The sequence below is a fragment of the Abramis brama genome, assembly GCF_963993115.1.
Source record: "Abramis brama genome assembly, chromosome: 4".
Taxonomy (NCBI): Eukaryota; Metazoa; Chordata; class Actinopteri; order Cypriniformes; family Leuciscidae; genus Abramis; species Abramis brama.
This window is the reverse complement of record NC_139966.1, coordinates 54,345,303-54,367,593: the sequence shown is the minus strand read 5'-3', so window position 1 is coordinate 54,367,593 and position 22,291 is coordinate 54,345,303. Positions and strand designations below refer to the sequence as shown.

The window sequence follows — 22,291 nt, the reverse complement described above, 5'->3', positions numbered from 1 at the left end:
TTCAATCTCACATTCAATCCCACTACTGGAACTGTGTTCTAGAAATAAATTTGATATTGATATGAGGGTAGGTAGGCAGGCGTAGATTCAGAGGCATACGGTACTTTAAGTATTACATACAACAATGCAACAATAATAAAACAATGCATTGACATTTACTTTTTACTTTTGATACTTAAGTATTTTTAAAAATGAGTACTTCTGTACTTTTACTTAAGTAAAAATAGGTCTTTACAACTTTTACTTGTAACGGAGTAATATTTGACCAGTAGTATCTATACTTTCACTCAAGTAAGGAAGTTGTGTACTTCGTCCACCTCTGCGCTTTCTGCCATTCACAAATCCTCTCCCGTGGCTTCATGGGACATTAAAGTGTCGATTGAATGTGCTCTCCAGAATCTTGGCGGAAGTAGTCACTAGTAGGTCATCCGGGTCGACTGGGTAAACCCAGCCTGATCTGCCGGCGATTTGATTTCTCCCTGCAGCTCAGGCTGGAAACCTGTACATTTATATACAAATTTGCGGGAACCAATCACAAACTGGCTTATCCACCTGGCGCGCTATTGGCTGGTTTAATCCAATCCAATTCCAGAGCCGTTATGATGCTCGACGATGCTCAATGGCTTCTTTTTAGCAAACAACTCGCTTGAGTGGGTGTAAATACCTCTAACTTTCATGTTTTTTTTTGCATAACCTGCAAAAATCGCTCGATCCCATTGCTGCCTCTGCAAACCGCTGATCAACATGTTTGGTTACACATTTCCCGCCTGGAGTTTTCGCATCACTCTGCAAAGTACGTCACCCGGATCGTTGGTCTGATTGGTTGAAGGACTATCCAATTGTGTACAGAGTCATTTGAACTATGCCCGTTGATCACGCCTCTTGTGCAGTAGAAAATACAGAGCAGACTCCCCAGACTCATATTCAATCTTCAAAGATTGAGCTTGGTCTGGTGATAGCCAGACTATCATCCAGGTACTTTTCGTCTACTGTTTTTCAAAAACAGTGTATTCGGACATACTACTTTCTTGCCGTATTGTTTTCGCATACTATAGTTGGGAAGTATTTGATTTTGAATGCAGCCCATCTTTAAGAGAGAGTCATTGAATCATTCACTCAACCGATTTGTTTCGAAGCAATGATTAATTCAGGGGAAAATAAGTGGCTGTCTTTATGAGTGAGTCGATGAATCCTTCAACCATTGTAAGTGAAAAGTTTAGAGAATAATATTTTATATTAAAAATAAGTTTAAATTACTAAATCAATTATTTGAATAAATAATACACCTAACAGTATAGTACAATAGTAAGTATAAAATACATAATAATATAAAGTAATAGTAACTAAATATTTTCCAAATAATATTTTACTCATTTATAATTGAGTCTTTTTGCATGAAAATATATATGCCTTTTAAAGGATGATAGTATTTGGGGGTCTGTGGCATCAAAAAAATGTAAAAGGTCTAACACCTCACACAAAGCCTTTGTCCTCACTCTCATCCTATTTTCTTCTCTTTTTTCCTTTTTTGTGTCTCATATCAATGGTTTAACCAGCACTTCTCATGTTTTAAATCTTGCCCTTTCTATGTGGAATTATGTATGTTATTAAACATGTGACTGGGGTTGTGTTTGTATTGAACTGGTTTCTTTGTTTACAGTGAGCTGGATTTCCACCTTGACAGTGACAAAGAACATGAGCATTAAAAACACTGTCATTGACCGACCATCGATGACCTTTTATCCTTTCCATAACAGCTGTTATGTGGTGATAGACACTGTACATGCTGAGCTGTTATCGAAGTACAATTCTTTTTTCCAAGCAAGACTGAATTTCATTCTCAATGATGTATTGAGAAAAAAAGAAAATCTTTTCGCCTTTCTGAAAAGATTACTTGACTCATTTCTGTATGCTCTGTACACTTAGATTTCTCATACAGGAAACAGAAGCAGGTTGCAACATTGGATTAGTGCAGATTATTAGATTGGAAATTCAGATAAAATCTACATTTACCAGAACCCTTTCTCTGTCAATGCACACACATTCATAACACAGACAATACTCTGTGTGAGAGAAAGGTTATGACTGAATATGTGTCTGTATTATAAGTGAGATTACACCTCTCTTGTGGATGGAAATATAAAAGACATTATGCATTTTATTTTGCATATTGTCTTGCATCATGTGTGCAGGCAATAAATTATGAATTATTTTTGCTGAGCCTGTAAAGAGATTTTTGAATTATGCCAGGTGCTTGACGTCTTTGAATGTGTGTAAGGGGTGGTAGGAAAATTTGGTAAACCTGTTTGAAAATACTGATTATTTTGACTATTTATTTTTGAAATACACATTTCAACTTGAAATAAATGAATAAATGAATGCTGTGTAAAAAATATTTAATTCATATAAAAAATAATTAAGAAGCTCATGACACAACCCTTAAAATTAAATTAATGTAGCCTATGTGTATATAGCCTACATATACAAAGTAATGAATAACAAAATATTTCATAAAACACAAAATAAAAAAGGTAAAAATCTTAAATACTGTCTGGAACCTCATTCAGAACAATGACTGAAATTACATGGTTCTCATAAAATAAAAACACAAATAAATATTTACATGTATATCAAAAAATGAAAAAATATTTAATTCTGTCTAAAACCTATGACTTTTAAATCATTAAACCTCTCTGGTCTAATCACCACTGTTGTGTTCCGCGCACGTCACGAAACTACATTTCCCATCATGCTAGCCAGTTCCACAGTGGCCGCGCACTGGTTTATAGAAAAAGCGCGCCGCCGCGTTCTCATCTCGTGCAGCGCAGTTCGCTCGAGCGCTCTGAACAATGACTGCGCGAGAGGATGATGCGAAACTGGAGAAATGCGTGATTTAACACCAATACTGTACATTGCACTGTTTCATACGTTTTTTTCAAAACATACACAATGAATATGTGGATTCCTACAGAACACGAGAAATACGGAGTCGGTAAGTTTGCCGTTTAATTCTTCACGCGACTCTAAGCGTCTGTTACTATTGAATCAGTGTACCGCACACACTGTTTGTTTGTTTGTTTTTGTTTCTGATATGGAATCTGCGTGCTTTTTTGACTGCTTTCATTTATACATGTTTGGTAAAGAAACAAGTGTTTCGCTACTTTCTTTGAGTAACTGAGTTTATGTTGTTTAACGCAGTGTGTTGTTGAGTGGAAATTAACGCATTTGATCATACAGTATGTCCTGTATATTGCATTTCCTCTGCTAGATTTAACGTGTTCACCATTTACTCTTCTATTTAACAATTCAGACTGTTGTGAGTGCAACACAACAACTGTGAGAATGTGAATGTGTGATCTGTTGTCATTCATATTAAAACATATGTGAAATGAATTATGTGTTATCCTATGACATTCATGCCAGCATGATTTGAGTTTCGTGAAGTATTGCTCTGCTGAGATTTCTGCGTTTTATCTAGCATATCTCAGTTTACAGTAATGCATGATCACTGTGGTGGCATTTGGTGAGATTAGGTCAAGTAAGGTTTTGCACCATGAAGATAGTTAGTCTATATAAAGGGAAGTATAGATTGCATACAGTGCTAACTGATGACATGTAATCTGGATTACGTAATCAGATTCCAAAAATTAAAGGTAGGGTAGGTAGGATTTTTATAAAAAACTTTTTTTCAAATTTGTTTAAGCTGTCTTTATATACCAATACATAATTAAAATGTAAGTGCTCTGAAAAAGAGAGTTTAAAAATCGAGTGACTGTAGACCTTTTAATCTGCAATAAACACAGCTCATTATTTCCATTCGGGACGAAACAATTGATTGGTTTGGGCGACTGTCACTCACTCTCGCAACCATGGCTACCACCACTGTTGCTAGATCTGCCCATATGCGCGCACCCGTTTGATTTGAGGAGTGCAAGAGAGGCGCGGAACCTACGAAGAGTAAAATTATGGCAGAGAAAGAGCATTCAAAATTCAAAGCACCTGCATATGCAGTCAGCGAAGGCAAACAAAGGCAAAAACTACTTCCTCGGACCCTGGTTGCCCGCACTCTTGAACGACCTCCTCTGCTTCGCCCTCGACCCCGGACCTGTCCTTGAACCGACGATGCGGTACTTGTCTCTGGAGTGTAACGTTAGTCCTCATCAGAGTCAACAATGTTTTCATCATGGAAACTCTTACATGCAAAACACCGTATATGTTATGACTCTTACACGAAATTCACCTTCATCGCAGTGTAACTGATGGTAATGGAAAAACGTGTATCAATGCAACCTGTTTTTAGCTTTGCCTTATAAATATAGCTCTATGCCTATGCTTGTATACGTTCAGAAGGTCTTCCAGGTTTGTGGAATTGCACATGCACACACAGACCAGCCACTGAAAACTGAGACCCACACTGGATTTACAGAAATCTTTTCACTTTTAAGGAGTGTTTTCTCAATTGCATCTAATCAGTCCTGACAAACATTGATTATTATTTTAATTATCACTCAGTGAATCATTTAACCACATATCACTGTCTTTGGAAGGCTTTTGTCTTTCAAACACATTAAAATGTACAGATTCTTGTAATTTCATATTTACATGTAATGCAGGGATTCCCCAACTTTTTTTTGTCAGCTGAATCTCTTTGGCCTAATATACTTTCCTGAAGTACTAGATTTTAAGTTAATAACTTGTTAATAATAAAATGTAAATAATTAAATAATAATATTAAATAATAAAATTAAGTCCATGGTTCTAATGGTCACATGACATGCAGGTAAACAAATAAAACACTTTTTTTTTTTTTTTATTAATGTTTTATTTTGATTTGTTATTTAACAAAACAAATTGTGTGATTTAATTAGCTTTTTATTTAACTCACAAACCCCCTGCAGTTCCATCGTGAACCCCAGTCTAGAAAACCTTGACATAATATAATATTTAATGCACTTCACGTTAAGAATCAAGTCAAGTGCCTGCATTAATGGATAGAGTGATTCTTTACCAATACTTTATTTTACTTAATCAGTTAAAGTATTGGTATCAGTCTATCTGCACTTTGAAACTGTGAAGGATACAACTCCAGAGAAGCTGTAAAATGATTGGACTCTCTCTGTCATTTCATGCCATTTGATTCTCTAGAGTGATGATAATGCTCATTTGAGTTTAACCTGATATGTCAGATTGTGCCTTAAGGGAGGTTGGTTATGTTGATGTAGTCACCAGGCTATCGGTGTCCTGTTGGTTATTTGACAGCTGTTGAAGGAATTCATCAGTGTGATAAATGTATTCAAAGCTTTGCAATGAGACCCAAATCTGTGGGCAAATAATGCTTGTTAGCGTGAAACCAAATGTTTTCTCTTCATGTATCTTGTCTTGGGTCATAGGGTTTTCTCTGAGGATTTTGTAATTTCGCTACGTCCGTTACTTTAAAGTGGGACTCTCATCCCAACAGGGATTTTGGATTTTATATCCAGTGGCTTCACACTTTTGCTTTTGATCTTTCTCCAGAAACAAAATCCATGTTTTAGTGTTTAATTGGAGGCTGGCGAGTGGTGCTTTTATGTAGAGTAATGAAGAATGACTCTTGGCCACTGATGAAATATGAATGAACCCCCACAGTCACTGCAATAAGACGCCAATTAGCCCTCAATTGGATTAATTACTGCTAATTAAATCAAGGCAAAGTCATGTAAGAGTCTCAATGGCCCTCCTTCTAGGTTTTTTTTTACCTGCTAACAGGAACTATGAGATGATCTTTTTTGCCCTAATGTTGTTTTTGACAGTCGTGGCATTTAAGGAAACAGACGCAGACGCTGAATGGGTGGAAATACCCACATTTTTGTCGGAATCTTTTTTTGTGCATTTCTTCCTTTGCTGTCTTCATTTCGCAAGACAAATGTGATTAACTACAAGCCTGAAATAGATCGAGGGTGGAATATGACTAACTTTTAAAACTATTTAAGCTTCTATGGATATTTTCTATGAATCAGCCTGCCTAGTTTTACCAATTTTTAGAATTGCTAAAAAAAGACCCTGTGCCCCCTCATTAGATTTTTTTAATCCACACCATTGTTGAAGCTGATATGTTTTCTCTCAGGCATGACGAAGCACGTCTAAATTTTCTTTTATTGAACTGCTTTGAACTTAGATTTATGTGTGAATAACTGTTTTTCATGCTCTGGTCATATTTCTATAAATTTCATAATGAAAAGTATGAAAATGAAATATAAGAAACAAGAAAAAAATATACTACATTTTGTGTGAATAGTGAAGTTTGAGTAAATATTATACAATAAGTGCATATTAGTTGTAATTAAATTGCAATACAAACTATATATATCTATATATATATATATATATATACATACATATATATCTACATTCCCCCCTCTCCAAATTCTCATAGTGCAGAACAATGTCTGTAAAACAAATACTTTATTTAAATTTAAAATATCTATATATATTATATAATTTTGTTGTGCAGAATTGAATTAATGCTGGAAAAAAAGTCCAGGCTGGTAATTTTGATTTCTGTAGTATGTTAACTTTTTTCATGACAGGAATTTGGGGGTGGAAATGCAAAAAATCCTAATGGTCCCCAAAATAAGGACAATTTTCTGGTAACACTTTAGTTTAGGGTCCAAATGAACCAGTTGCTTATTATCATGCATATTAATAGGATATTGACTGTTTATTAGTACTTATAATGTTTATGTCTTATTCTGCATGACCATGATGTTCTACATCTCTTAAACCCAATATCTAAACTTAACAACTACCTTACTAACTATTATAAAGCAGTAATTACGAGTTTATTGAGGCAAAAGTCATAGTTAATAGTTAGTTAATAGTAATAGTTGGACCCTATAATCTAAAGTGTGACCCATTTTCTTTATGCAGTGTTTAATATCACTTGATTTTTGGTGAGACGTTTCTTTTTTTGAGATGAACCCAGTGAAAAGTGAATGATTTGTAACAGAGCCACCAGAGGGTTGCTGTCTAAAGTGCCCTTGAATGCTCAGTGAGCCCAGAAGAGCTTTGACTGGGATGTTCTGGCGTGTGTTTTCATGGATGTGTATGTGTTCGGCCTGGGGCTAGCCATTGTTTTCTATAGTATCCAATCCCCCTGGGAGAGTGGAGCACGTGATGGGGGTTAGTGCTGTGTGGAAGTGGCACCCAGGGTTAGTGGCCACCCTGCGTGATTCCCTGTGGGATTTGCAGGTTGTTGTGGAAGTGCAGCGAGCCATTCCTTCATTATAGAAAAAATTCTCTGATGACCTGAGCCAAGGGATCTGAGTGGGCGGGGCTCCTCAACACCTCATCACATGTAATTGCCTTGGGGCCACGCCCCCAAAAGAGCTGACACAGTGATTCGGAAGGACCCGCAGGGAGGCCAGGACACAATATCCCATTTCTATCATGACTCAGGCTCCAGATGGGGGAGCATGCTGGGTCTGGAATAACATGCATTCATGTTACATACTAGCACATGGATAACACACAGCTTCTGTGGGATTAGCTAGTGGAAAACATACACTTTTATTCCAATTTGTATCCTTCCAATGTTCTGGCATTTAGGTTTTCCTGTGAAGTTTAAAGGGGACCTATTATTCCCTTTTCCAAAGTCGTGATTTTGTTTGTGGGGTTTGTTTTTGGCTCGGTCCTTTAAAGAACACATTATTTTTCACATATTTAGCAATGTTGCAGCACCTCTCTTCCCAGTCTGTCAGTAACGCTCTGTTTAGTTCCTGTCTCTATGAAGCCCCTCCTTCAGAAAAGCGCAGTGTGATCTGATTGGTCGGCTGGATCCATGTGTTGTGATTGGTCAAGTGCTTCGAAAAGGTCACGCGCCTTTCCATAACCGCAAGTTTCAACACTACTGACTCAACTCAACCAGGCCCGCCCCTTTTTAATGTATACCTTCGGTGGGAATTATTTAAATGAGGAATATTTTGATGTGTGCGTTCCCAGAAGAAAATTCAAGACTACAATGGAGGCATTTCAGCGAGTTCAAAAACAGTGCGCACTGATACAGAGAATAACTCCCTTTGGAGTGACTTTTTGCTTTGTAAATTTGCAGACCTTTTGCATGCTCAAACAGCAACATCACACTAATGAAGGTTGAAAATGTAAAAAATCCTTATAGGACTCCTTTAAGAAGCAGTGTGAGCCTAGAGACTGTAGTCTTTAGCTTGTAAGCAACATCCATCAGCCTTGTTTTTATTTCCACCAAGTGAAAATATGCCATCTACCTGACTACAGTCTATTAGGCTTTATACAATGGAAGCTAATGAGCTGAACTGCGGTTATGGATACATATGCAATAATCAGAAAGGAACGGACTCACTCGCAAAGACAAGATCTTTTCTGAAAAAACAAAATCCCCCATCCTTTGAAACCGAAGCCTAGCTCTTTGTGCAAATCCCGTTATTGATCCTAAACCAGGCACAATCCCCCCGACCTCATAATCCCACTGACCTTTGACCTCCTGTTCAGGGTGCACGCAAACAGGGAGATTATTAATATGCAATTGGTGGCTGGAACGTGGATGTAATTAAGTGTGCTGCAGAATGCCTCATTAATGCAGGTTAAAGGCTTCTGTGTGAATAGGGATCATGCATGAGGGAGAGATGAATGTAAAGAGAAGGACGTTCGTTATCTGTGCTCTTGGCAGGAACAAGAGCTGGTGTCTGGCTCAGACAGTGCTATTGATATGGCTTTCACAGACATCCGTTTAAGGACTAGATCATAATAATAATCAAAAATAATCATTAGTAAAATCATATGACTTCAGGAGACTTTTAATAAAGCAATTTTAATCACTTCTATGATTCTTTTTTAAAATGTATTATTCATATACTTCATTATATTGATAGAATTTTCATGGTTTGAAGTAAACTGTTCATTTCCTAACCATCTTTCTGCTTCTTTTGCTCCCCCATTTGTCATTGTTTGGCCAAACAGGGAGTCCCTCCCCAAATTCACACTATCGGTTCATCTAGAATTCAACATGCTGTGTTCTCTTTGTTGTTTAAGACTTTTGTTGTCTGCACTCAGTTTGAGAGTGTGTTTGAGGATGATAAATCCAGTTGTATACCCAGAGCTGCCTTTAAACCTGCAGTGGCGGCGTCCTAGCAAGCCATATGTTTAGATGCAGGATGTCGAGCGTTCGCCAGCTCTTCCGTGTTCTTCTTCATACCCACTGAGTTGCTCCTCATTAAGTCGCTTTCCTCACGGCTGACACCTGGAGTTTCCTGTATCCCACTGGTTGTTCTTCCTCCGTTCAGATGGTCCTGTGATCTCTGCTCACCTTGACCTTGGTGTTAAACCACTTATGAGAGACGATGTGCCATAAACATGGGCTACAGAGGTGCTGGGGTGTCATTATGTTGTAATTTTGGTTTATGTCAAATGATACGTATGCGTGTAGTGTTTTTGCCATGGGTGTGTACGTAGGTGATGTGTAATAATATATGTGCTTACACACTGTCTGATGTTAATGGAATAGTTCACCCAAATTTTTTAATTTGCATTATTTATTCCATGATGTTGTCCACCTACAGCACAAGTTCATGACAGTTTGCCAATGTCTGACAAGCTCCAAAAAAGCATTAAAAAAAAGGTCCATATGATTTGTGCTCTATATTCCTAGTCAAAATCTCTATTTTTGAGTGAACTATTCCTTTAATAGGTGGTCAGTCTTTCCTTCTGTTCCAGTTGAAACAGATTGGACAAGTTTTTTTTATATATATATCTTTCGTTCCAGACACTTGCACACATGTTCATGTCTCGACAGATTTTCTCTGCTCTGTCCGTAGGGAAAACGAACTGAAAGTGGACCTGAGAGGCCATTAGCTGTTATCTAAGCTGTCAGGCGGTGCGATACAGCATTCGAGTCCTCGCCTGACTGCTGCTGTCAAGGCAACCGCACCAAATTCTCTGCTTTAACATATCTCGCTAAGACTAGCTGCCATACTTTCTCGCGGACTTGATATATCTAGATCACTTTACCCCCTAGTAAGGCCAGGACGAGGGTAATACTCCCTGTCAGGGATGCTATGTGAGTGCAAACCCCTTTTTCCCACCTATACTTAATGCACATCGTCTTACAAGTTGACAGCAGGGCTAATTAACACCCCGCTGATTGTTAATGCATCTCTTCCTTGCCGCGTGGACCCATATTGAACTTATTGATTCGAGACTTAGCAACTTGTGCAATTTCTTCAGTTTATGTACCTTACCGAGTGGAAGATTTGGGAGAGAGTAAATATCTTAAACATGATATCACGTGAAACCTCTTATATTCATGGGGTTTTAACGCCATTTTATAAAGCGGATGGTTTTGACTTTTTTGTTTGGCTTCAGATGTGGTTCATCTATTCTGCAAAGCCAATAACCACATGTAGCACATTAAAAATGGTTATTAAAAAAATGCCCCATGAATACAGTTTACCGTGGTCAGATTGTAACATGATTTCTTGTGGCTTATTGCTGTGGTATGACTGGTATGATGATTGATATATTGATCAAACGTACTCCTTCACTGACTGCAAAGTTTGTTGTTTCTCTAACTCGTGTTTTCTTATGGGATTCATTCGCTTTTTAAATGATTAGCTCTGTTGAAGCCCTATATGCAAAGAGATTCTGTTGGATTTCAAGTAATCCAATAAATCACTTTAATTCCCTTCTCATTATTTGAAGTTAGTTCGTCCAGAGAGGCAAGTTCTCCTTTCTCCTTCTCATCATTGATTGAATGGGGTCTGCTTAGCATTCAGATGGCGGCATCCGACACAGTTTACGAGCATTCAGGGATTTCCTCCTTTGCTTCAAGCCCTTTTTTATGTTCACACACTTTCTTTTGCCCTTTAAACACTTTAATTTCACAAACGAGGCCTTTCTTTGTAATTCTGAAGAGAAATATTGTCAAAAATTTTAGCATGACACCGATTTGTCACATTCCATTGCTAGATTGCCTCAGCGGCATGCATAAGAATCTGTGTTGGGCCCGTCCTTTTGGCCGTTACAGAAAGCAGCCTGGATCAGCTGGAGACCCAGAAATTTGGGGCAGCTCTTCGCCCCCTGGTATTTCTCCACCTGGTGTCCTTATTTGACTTCCCTCAGGGTGCGAATTAAGTCTTAAATGAAGTGCCACTCAGCGACGGCGACTGTAATGGATCTCCTTTGTGTGGCCAAGCGGCTGAATTGGGTTCGTCCTACCCGCTGGGAGACGATGTACAGTGAATAAATGCAGACGGATCTCTTATAATGACGACAGGAGCCTCAAACGTAATGGCGTGTCTTCTGCTGTGTCACGGTTTTACAGAAGAGATAAGAACCAGAATTAATCAAAACAAAGTCAATGGGCTTTTCACCCTTGAAATGGTTAACCATGGGTCTAAACTCCGGGTTATCTTGCTTCACATTTCACACTGCTCACAATTTACCCAAGGTTAACAATTAATCCTGGGTATTCATAAGCCTACGTTTCAAACTGTTCTTTCCTAAACCCTGGGCTACGTTCTTATTTGCATATTTGTGTGGTGTCAGTGTCTTTGATTGGATGTACTATAGTGTTTATAATGGATTTTTCTAACTATACAGGTAAGAATGAAAGCTTTCAGTCAGAATTTGATAGTTTTCCCTCTCAAACACCAAATTTACTATACAATGTGCCGTGTTGCATGACTGTCCAAAGCACGCAAACATGAGTACACGATAGGTTGTCTGTTGCTAAGTATCTAGCTGTGACATTCTGACACAGCATTGTTTCACACTGTACTAGTTTGGCACTGCAATGTTAATCCGGGGGAAAAAAGTGGTGCTAACCCCGCTTCTAAATTACAAGTGTGATATGTTCTTTTACCTGGGGTTAAAAGCGGTGTTAGAATGACGTTAATACGGGGTTAAGCACAATGTGAAAAGCTTTTCTGTTTTTAGGGTAGAAGTGGATTAATTTTACAGAGTAATAGTCAAAAATTAAATTAAAACGTAAACGTTATAGCATATTACAATTCAGAATACACATTTATCCATCCTTAAACTACACAGTACACAATCTTGTTTCAAAAAAAACTAGATTAGTTCTTCTATAAAGATGACAAAGGGGTACTTTTTCCAGGTGATAGTCCACAATGAAACTGTCTAAAGAAAGAAAGAAGCTCACTAACTTGTTTGTCTCTCGTTCCCTGCCGGTCTGGGCTCTCGGGTAGAGTTTTGTGGCTGTAAGCACTAAGGTAGGTTAGCATAATGAGCGAAGATGCTATAAATACTTGAATGTAAATGGGGCACGCTGCATGTCACATACGCTTGACATCTCCAAATAACAGTGGTGCAAACCACAGTGCATTTTGTTTTCTTTGAAACAACTGTTAAATTTAGACCACCTCAAGCAATGTCTTAATTTTGCTGCAATTATATCTGTGTCATATTTTATTTAGCTATATTCAAAGTTTTGTATTAAACTTTGTATATGGATTGCAATTTTCTTGGTTGATTCCGTTTTTGTTTTGTTTTTTTGTAAGTGTGACCAGCCGATACAGATTTTTGCTGATTCAGATTTTCTTTCCCAGAACTAAAATTGATAGCATACAAACAAAAATCTACTTTTCTTCAACGCAAAGTTTTATTTTGAACATTACTATTATGCTTCATGACCACCCCATACCCTCAAAGGGAAATATGTGTTTGGGATGGCCCCTACCAAGCATTACCTGGGACAATCCTAATGGATTACAGAGGAGAGACTAACCACAGCTTCCCATCTGGACGTGGAGTGTTTGGTTTCAGCTGCCATCCTGACTGGACTATAGGTTAATTTGGCATTCTAGTTCATTGCCCAAGAGGAATTCTGGGACAGTTGGGCTTTCTGTCTATCTGGGCAAAGGTCTGGCTTTGTGAAACTAGCCCAACCACAGCTGTTAGTTATGCAGTTTTGGGTGTTTTGGGTGCACTCACAGTACATTAGCTTACTAAAGCTCTAATTCCCATAATGCACCAGGTCTGGCCAAGGTGAAAATGCTTGCACAGATGAGGCTTTGCTGTTTTATTTGTGATGGGAAGGAGTAAAACAGCCCCCCCAATTTTACACCCTTCACACCTTGCCTCTCAGGCTCCACAGTGTTTTCTATCAGCTTTATTTAATTACAGATGTGTTTATAGGGTATAAATGGCTGCTGTTGACCCACTTTGGGCCAGAAACTGGGACACTTTTTTTTCAGCCTTCATTTGCTCCTCTCGATCAATTCAGTTCATACAGAGGCTAGGATGAATAAATTAGTCAAGCTAGTTGCATTTGAATGCACCGTCGAAATTAGGCCTGCAGAAACACAGTTTAGGGTAGGGTCAGAAATTCACTTTCAAACCAAGCAGCTTTCTGTTGGTCAACCTGGCAAACTCACATGAAGCTTTATCACCCTCGTGCCAAAACTCACAATTGTGTGGATTCCTATTGGAATGACTGGATTTCACACACAAAATTTTGCAAAGCAGCCTAAGTTTCTATTTAATTGTAATTTGTGATTGTACATTATGAAAATCACCGGGGCGAGTTGTCACACTTTCTAATATGATGTTATTTATTTGAAAATAAAATGATGCAGGTGGGCACTGCCAATGTGTGCTAAGGTCTCTCATTCCCTGATGGAATCAGGAAATTTGGTCACTCAGGGGAAAAACGAGCGCTATCAGTTTTTCGCCATACATAGGCTGTGCGTCGTTTTTCAACCTTGTGCAGTAATCCTACATGATCCATAAACAGCATATGGCGCTTGGCAAAACAACCAGGCATTCAAACCTCTCAGCTTGAGTGGAATTTGAAACCACGTGCATCATTCAGAGGTCAGCTTTAACATGCGCTTGTTTTCATCTGCTTACACCTTAGACTCATTGTTTCCTGCCACTTTCGGGAAAGGTTTGATAAACAAACACTGTGGGTTTCATGTATGCATAATCCCGAATCAGATAGATTTGTTTGGAGTGACCAGGCAGGAAATGTCCGTATTTGCCCGTTATGTTATTCCTGCACCCCAGAGAGCTCATGAAAATTATGCCGTATAGGAGTCTGGAAGGGGGCAGTTATTGATTCTCTTAAGCTAAAGCAGATGTCCCGGCCGCTCCTGGCGTGCCAGTGGCTTAGGACTCGATGTGGGATGAAAATTTCTCCACAAAAGGGAAAAAAATGAGCGCGTGTGAAGTCCATTAGGCGTGCTTTTAGCACCGCTCCTCTTTACAGCTAAACTTGGAAAAGAATAAGATGTTTTGGACGCAAATCCGCCTCGGAATGCCATGGTGGATGACTGTGGTGTTCCTCTCGGAATTTGTAGGAAACTTAAACCCAGTGTTACATATTTAGCCCAGATATACCAAAAGCAGCTGCCTATCAAGCGTGATAGTTGTGGTTTTACATGTTTATTTCACACTCTTTTTCCCCCTTTTTTGCCTTTTTGAAAATATGCATAATACATGTTTTTATTTTTGTATATAATAATAATAATAAGCAATTTTTTTATAAAATCAAGAATGACAACAAAACAACAACAACAATAATTTTGGGTTGTCTAATTGATTGTAACCATTTAAAAAGTAGTTAATAATCCAAACAGTAAAAGTATTTTTTTATCTGTGAATAATTTTATTTGGTGCTTTTCAGACTAAGTTGTGTCATTTATCATTAGACATGGATGTGTCCGAAGCGAATTCTGATTTTGGAAAGGAGATAACGGGTTCTAAGGAGCCCCTAAAGGGACATGGTGAAGAGATGGGAGGAAAAAATGTTTTAAATGCTTTTGCATTCTCTTGCAATTATACAGTTAAGGTAATTATATTGTATATAATTTGCGGTATATCAATATGCATGGTTTCGAATTCGAAATCACGCGCACTCTGTGTATAGAAGGAGTGTAACGGTTCTCTGTAAAATATTGAACCGTACTGTTCTTCCCCACTGTATGGCATGCACTTGCATCACTGTTAATCTCAGATCTGCTGATTCATCTATGGTTTGTTGAAAAACAACAACGCCTAAACAGGCAGACCGAGTTTTGCTGATGTATTTTGATAGAGACACTGCCTGCGTCATATAAATATCCTGTCTGGGAACATTCTGGCTTCCCGATACATTACAACAGTGTTTGTCAAAAACTTTTTGAATACTTTGTTCGATGCGAGTGCCGTATGCTATAACATGACCAGTCATTTACGCCGTCATCACCCGGGTGAAGAGACAGTGTGCGAGCGCAGGTGAGACCGAAACATCACACACTGCATTCTGTTTACAGGCACTCAATGTTAATTCGGACAGGCACTGGGCAGGGCTTGACGCAGTAAGGACTGCCTGATGGCCCGGGGACCGTTGATGGGACTGTCACTGTCTCGATCAGTGCCGTTCTGCATCATCACAAAAGTTTATAATTTGCACGTTTGTGTTTTTGTTAAGTCTTGCCAATTTAAACATTCAAGCACGAGCGCACACATTGGAAGCATACACACAGAAAGCCGTGTCTCTAACAGCATGCGAATAATAAATTGTTCTCCTGAACATAGCACATACCAAACTGTACCGAATGTGTTACCCTTAAACCGTGATACAAACCGAACCGTGAAAAATGTGAACTGTGACACCCGTATAGGCTGATGCGAATAGACCACACATTTGACAAGATAAGATATTTGTCAATAACCAAAATCCTCTGCCATCCTCCTGTCAGTCATCTCTCCTTACTCTCTTCACATGATAAGTGAAATCTGATGCACTATACTTTAACCGACCACCACAGAAAGCCTAACCATGTCCCTTTATGGGCTCCGTAGGGTTTTCTTGCCTTTCCGAATTCGTAATTCAGCTTGGGGCACATGCTATGTGAAACACATTATCGGTCTATTTCTACACCATTTGTGCTAATGATATGACATTAATGTCATTCTTTACCATCTGTTGTGTTCAGTAAATGTAAGTATATTGTTTTGTATTTATTTGCATGCCGGTACGTCACTCTGTTTGTAATTTTTGTGCCTTGTTTAGACAGAGCGGAGTCCTCTGATCCGTATCGATCTGCAGAAACATTTTGAGCCGGCTGTTTTTGCCTGTGCTCCGGACACTTGCACTTCTTCCTGACAGAACGAGCGTGTAATGCCAAAACAAACAAATGCTGAACGGGCGTTCAGTAGTGGGCGGATCACATTGTGATAATAGCTGATGCGTGACTGATGATGCTTCATGTTTTCCCTCTCTCTCGCTGTTGCTCATGGATGGGTAAACAGCAGCACGCGGCTGTCTGATCATCACTCTGGAAAGGCCTGGAGTTAAAATATACAGATAACACAAATTACAGCTGCCAGCCAACCACAAAACACTCATTCTGCCTCCCTTCCTCCTTTACAGGAGTTTGTGTGTCACTGACTACCGTTATCTTTGTCACAACAGAAATTGAATTACAAGTCTAGATCCTTCTGCACTGGGGGGTTTTAACTTTAGTAGTAGTATTTGGCTTCTTTAGGAGTTACTTCACAACTTATTTTCTTTAGTGAATATACAAATCTAGATATGAAGACTTCAGATGCAAAAGCTTCTAAATGCCATCTGATAATTTCTTCTAGAATGATCATTTTGATCAAGCTTGTATGTTTATGTTCAGTTATTTCACTTTAATGGCAATGAAAATTACCTATTAATTGTCATTAAAGTGAAATTACTGAACCTAAATATACGAGCTTGATAAAAATGCTCATTTTAGAAGAACATTTCAGATGGCACTTCTGGAAGTCTTCATATATTACTTAAACTGTTGTCTATCTGCATGCAAGTATGTCGCTCTGTTTGTTTTTCAGTCATGTTGACGTTGAAAGTGTATAGTTTGCTCTGACCCATAACTGGGGCAGCTGTCCTTAGAGTAATTGGCAGTGTTGCAGTCCAAACACATGCCGCCCGCCAGCCTCACAACACCACACTGGCTGTGCGGTCTGTTGCTGGACATATGGACGGCCGAGCGCTTCACATGACTGATGAGTTCACCTGTTACAGCCGTGCTCCACACCAGCAGCCTCGAGTCCGACTAGTGCTAGTGAATTTGATTTGAGCTCACTGGGCCACCATGTTGGCTTGTTAAAGAGTCTCTTGTTTTGTTGTCCAACAGCATGGACGATTGTGGTTTTTTTTTTTTTATAATCACAGATTTGTTCATTTTGGAGGCTTATTGCGCTGATGATTCACGCTCCAGCGGGTCTCAAGGCCTCCGCTGTGAAGTCTCTGTGCTGTGGTCCACCATCTGGGGCTTAGAGAGAGAGAGAGAGAGATGCTGTTCAGTGCTGTCTCACTCTACTCTGTCTTTTGCCTTTGGTTTTGCGCTGCTTTATGAAGCGAGTGGCGTGTGTTTGTCTGGATTCAGGTGTGTGTTTGTGAAGTGAATCTGCATCACTCATCAGAGGTTTTTTGTCTCTTTCTCTTTTCCTTTCAGTGACATCACTCTACTCTACAGCTGATTGGATATATAGCTTGTCAATCATTTGTGTGAACAGTTTGATTGGCTCAATCAATTCTGATTTTGAGGGTCATACGTTGCATCACAGTATCATAATTAGATTGAGATTGATCGCTTTTCTTTCATTTTTTTATGCCAATCACCCTACACTTTCTGTTTATATATTTTGTTGATCAGATCATTATTTCATAGCACATTAAAATGCAGATAGAAGTACACACAAGATGCATTACTTTTAGACTTCCCTTAGGAAAAAAAGCTGTTGTCTGGCGTAGAAAGCCAGTTAACACGAGAAAAGTCATGCGAGTCCTCTGAGGTGTCCCGGTCCTGAGGCGAGGGTCCCAACTGAAGGGTGTGTTACTAAAACCCTTATATTAGATTTCTGCTTCCTAATTCTTTATGGGCTGCCATAGACACCTTTAGACACTTGACACAAATGCTCAAATTCTCAGATTTTATTATTTTATTTTGTTTTATTTTTCAATATTTTGTTTTATTTTTTTATCTTTTTTATATATTTTATATATTATATTTTATTATATATTATATATTATATTTTATTATTTATTATATATTTTTTATTTAATTTAATTTTATTTAATTTTATTTTATTATTTTTATCAGATGACTGAAAACACCTTCAAAGCTGGTTTAGGGACAGATTCTGACCACAATGAATGGTGTAAATACAATCCAGCTTCTTTCTGTATATGATTTTTTTGTGTGCAATTTTGCTTAATATTTTAACCATAAAATGTGTATGTCATTTCTCATGATGGGCATTCATTTGCTCTTCAGCCCTCTGGGTTGAGACAAGTCACTGATGTTTGTAATAATAGAGGTGATCAGATGTGATGATAAAAATGGTGTTGATAATGACTGTGAATGACAATGATTATAAATGGATTCCTTCCTCTGGTTAGTGTTTGTGTTAACAGCTTAAGGCAGTGTGGGGAGGGGGGTTTAATGAGAGACGACTGATGCGGTCTGTATTCTCTTTCACATCTCCGTTTGGGTGTGGCTGTCGCTCTGGTTCATAGATGAACGCGTGTTAAACAAGGTCACCACAGTGGTGGAAATGTTTCTGGTCATAGTAAAACATTTATTATGCCAGAAAGACTGGTCTGACCAATACCGAAGGCCACATGAAAGCCTTAAACCTTTACTTTTTAGCCTTCCCTTGGTAAACAAGCCTGTTGTCTGGTGCGGAAAGCCTGTAAACACTAGAAAAGTCATGTGATTGTCAGTACTACTGACCGTATGAAATGGAGTTTGGCCTCTGCAGTGTCCTGGTCCAGTGGCAAAGCTTTCAACGGGATGAAAGTGTGTGACGCTGAAACCCTGAGGGAGATTTCTGCTTCTTGAGTGTGTACGGGCTGCCACAGTTTGAAGTTGAACTTACATTATTTTGGCGGTCTTGTCACTAATGCTTTTAATTTAATTTAATTTAATTTAATTTAATTTAATTTAATTTAATTTAATTTAATTTAATTTAATTTAATTTAATTTAATTTAATTTAATTTAATTTAATTTAATTTAATTGTTTGTTTGTTTGTTTGTTTGTTTGTTTGTTTGTTTGTTCATTCATTCATTGATAAATATACCTTTTGAAATCTGCTAGATAAAAGTACTGAAAAAGTATATAAAAGTACCAACAATAATAATAATACTTTTCTATAATTATTTTTTTAATAATCTGTTTACTGCATGCAATATGGCCCTTTAATTAATCAGACTATTGATGAAAGGAAGTATTGATTGTTATTGACTGGTCAGGGAATGTTTAGGAAATATATGTTAAGGAAATGGACAAGTCTGTTTGACTGTACTTAATTTAGCATCTCTCACAATCCCTTAACTGTGAAGATGAAGATGAAGATATGGTTTGTATGTTTCTCCAGCTGTTGTGTTAAGCATGTTGCTTACTGTCTGGTCCACTATTTCTGCTGCTGGAGAGATGGTGATGTGGCTTCAAAATTGGTTTAATCTGTATTTCAGGTCTGAAGACATCAGGGTTTCGTATGGCTAGATTTCTCTTATAATAAAGAGGACAAGTATCAGGAGGGTGTTGAGGAAAATAGAAGAACAGAGAACCGAAACCATTTGCACCTCAATTGAAGGAACTATATGAAGAAAAACGGCGTGAGGAGGGATTGGTTATTTGAGCTCTTTGTCAGAGCACAGTGACTAAACATCACGAGAAAAGCACACACAACAATGACAGAGGATTCTACATAGGCCATAGTGAGTTTAGATATGAATAAAAAAAACTCCACTGTGAAATCAGGATGAATTATCCAGCAGTGCTTTTCCAGCTCTAAGTATTTAAAAGCTTTTATCTAACATTACGGCAGCGGATCGCATCGCAATCCCTACACACACACACACACACACACACACACACACACACACACACACACACACACACACACACACACACACACACACACACACACACACACACACACACACACACACAAACAGGCGCACATATCTTTATGGGGACTCTCCATAGACGTAATGGTTTTTATACAGTACAAACTGTATATTCTGTCCCCTTACACTAACCCTACCCCTAAACCTACCCATCACAGAAAACTTTCTGCATTTTTACATTTTCAAATAAATATCATTTAGTATGTTTATTAACCCATTTCCCTCATGGGGACCGCTGGCTGGTCCCCACAATGGAGGTGATCTCAGGTTTTACTATCCTTGTGGGGCCATTTGGTTCCCACAATGTAATATAAACAAAAACACACACACACACACACACACACACACAGAGGTGGACAGTAACAAAGTACATTTACTTGAGTACTGTACTTAAGTACACTTTTTGAGTATCTGTACTTTACTTGAGTATTATTTTTTCTGGAAACTTTTTACTTTAACTTCACTACATTTGAAAGACAAATATCGTACTTTTTACTCCACTACAATTCTGTCAAGGTCCTTGAGTAGAAAGTAACATCAGTCAGTGGATGATTTTGGTTGCAGGGGTTGCATTTTGGTTGGAAATGAAAGTCGGGTTGACGTCAGAACCCTGCATCTGATTGACATCAGAACCCGACGTCAGATTGACGTTGGATATTGATTGAAAATAAAAGTCGGGTTGACGTCAGAACCCGATTTTCATTTTCAACCACAATACAACGTCTGTCCAACGTTGGAGATTAACGTCAATCTGACATTGGATTCTGACATAAACCTGATTTCCATTTTCAGCGTTGGGTTTGGTCTTCTAAATGCGACTTTTGTCATTGTTTTGGAGCACACTAGCTTATAGATAACAGTAAGGCTAACATATTCATACTAAAAGCCAAAAAACTTTAAATAGGGCAATATTTGAGGGAACAGCCATTTGGATGTCCGAAACCATTGTGGACGTTATTGAGTGCACTTATTCAATCTTACATTCAATCTCACATTCAATCCCACTACTGGAACTGTGTTCTAGAAATAAATTTGATATTGATATGAGGGTAGGTAGGCAGGCATAGATTCAGAGGCATACGGTACTTTAAGTATTACATACAACAATGCAACAATAATAAAACAATGCATTGACATTTACTTTTTACTTTTGATACTTAAGTATTTTTAAAAATGAGTACTTCTGTACTTTTACTTAAGTAAAAATAGGTCTTTACAACTTTTACTTGTAACGGAGTAATATTTGACCAGTAGTATCTATACTTTCACTCAAGTAAGGAAGTTGTGTACTTCGTCCACCTCTCACACACACACACACACACGCACACGGGACGAAAGAATCAGAGAGCCGATTATGGCACAGAATGAGGAGTGGGCAGCTTAACATTATGGCACAGAATGAGGAGAAGTGGGCAGCTTAACAAGTCTGACCTATATTCGCATTTAATCAGAGTCATATATGATTTACTCTGGCCTGCGGAGACACTACTCGCTTCGTCTCCTTCACTTATAGCGCTTTTAGACTGAAAAACACAAGTTTTACAGCTTCTGCAAGGTGGCCGTCTCTCCTGAATCAAGAATGAAAGATGTGAAAGGCTGAAAGGGAATTTAAAGCTTCAGTGTTTTAATTAAATTGATTAAAGTGTATTTTTTTATATATATTGATACTGTATGATTGACTGTCATTTTTTTCCTTCTCAATAAGTGTTTCACTTTCATTCAGGGCAGAAAAATAATATGATGCACTCGGTGGTCTTCAGATATTTCTGCTTGGAGAGGTACAACGCATACGCTCAAAACACTGCTCATCTCACGCTTGACTTTTTCTCCTCATCCGTCTGTGTTTGAAGAAAGAGGAGACTCTATGATAATTCTCTTTGTGAGACACCAAATGATATTTCTCTGACCTTTAGATATCTGAAACATGGATAACAGGCAAATCTCAGCCAATGGCCCACACCAAATGGCTTCATTTATTTCTGAAAAAACCACCAGAGCAGATCTATTCTTTAAGGCCCATCAATGACACAAGCACAATGTAAAGGGAGCGTGTGGTGTCTTTTGAGTGAAGGCACGGCTTACAAAGGTGCCCAAAAACCTAATGTCTGGAGGAGTGCTGAGAAGTGTGGAGTCTCAGGAGGGCTGTGACTCAGATTATTGCTAATACCAAAAATGTGTGTGTGTGTGTGGCTCTGTCTGCATCTGTTGTCTTGATGCTGTGAAGCAGTTCATGAGCTACTGACAGGCAGACAAGCTCTGCTGATTTTAAGTGTTGTGAAGCTCAAGATTTTATTTTATTATATTTAATTAAATGTTTTAATTACATTTATTTTTTATTTTATTTTAATTATATATTTTAGATTATTTTATTTGA

At 38.3% G+C, this 22,291-nt stretch overlaps 1 protein-coding gene across 2 annotated transcripts in view; it reads left to right on the top strand.

The window, feature by feature from the left end:
• The first annotated feature begins 2,817 nt into the window (after window positions 1-2,817).
• dock4b (dedicator of cytokinesis 4b) overlaps window positions 2,818-22,291 on the top strand; it is an 88,632-nt gene continuing 69,158 nt past the window's right edge. For both annotated transcript variants that reach the window (XM_084111468.1, XM_084111467.1), the window contains exon 1: window positions 2,818-2,992. In XM_084111468.1, coding sequence (XP_083967594.1) covers window positions 2,950-2,992 — 43 coding nt within the window. In that variant the 5' untranslated portion in view covers window positions 2,818-2,949. The remainder of the gene's footprint in view (window positions 2,993-22,291) is intronic.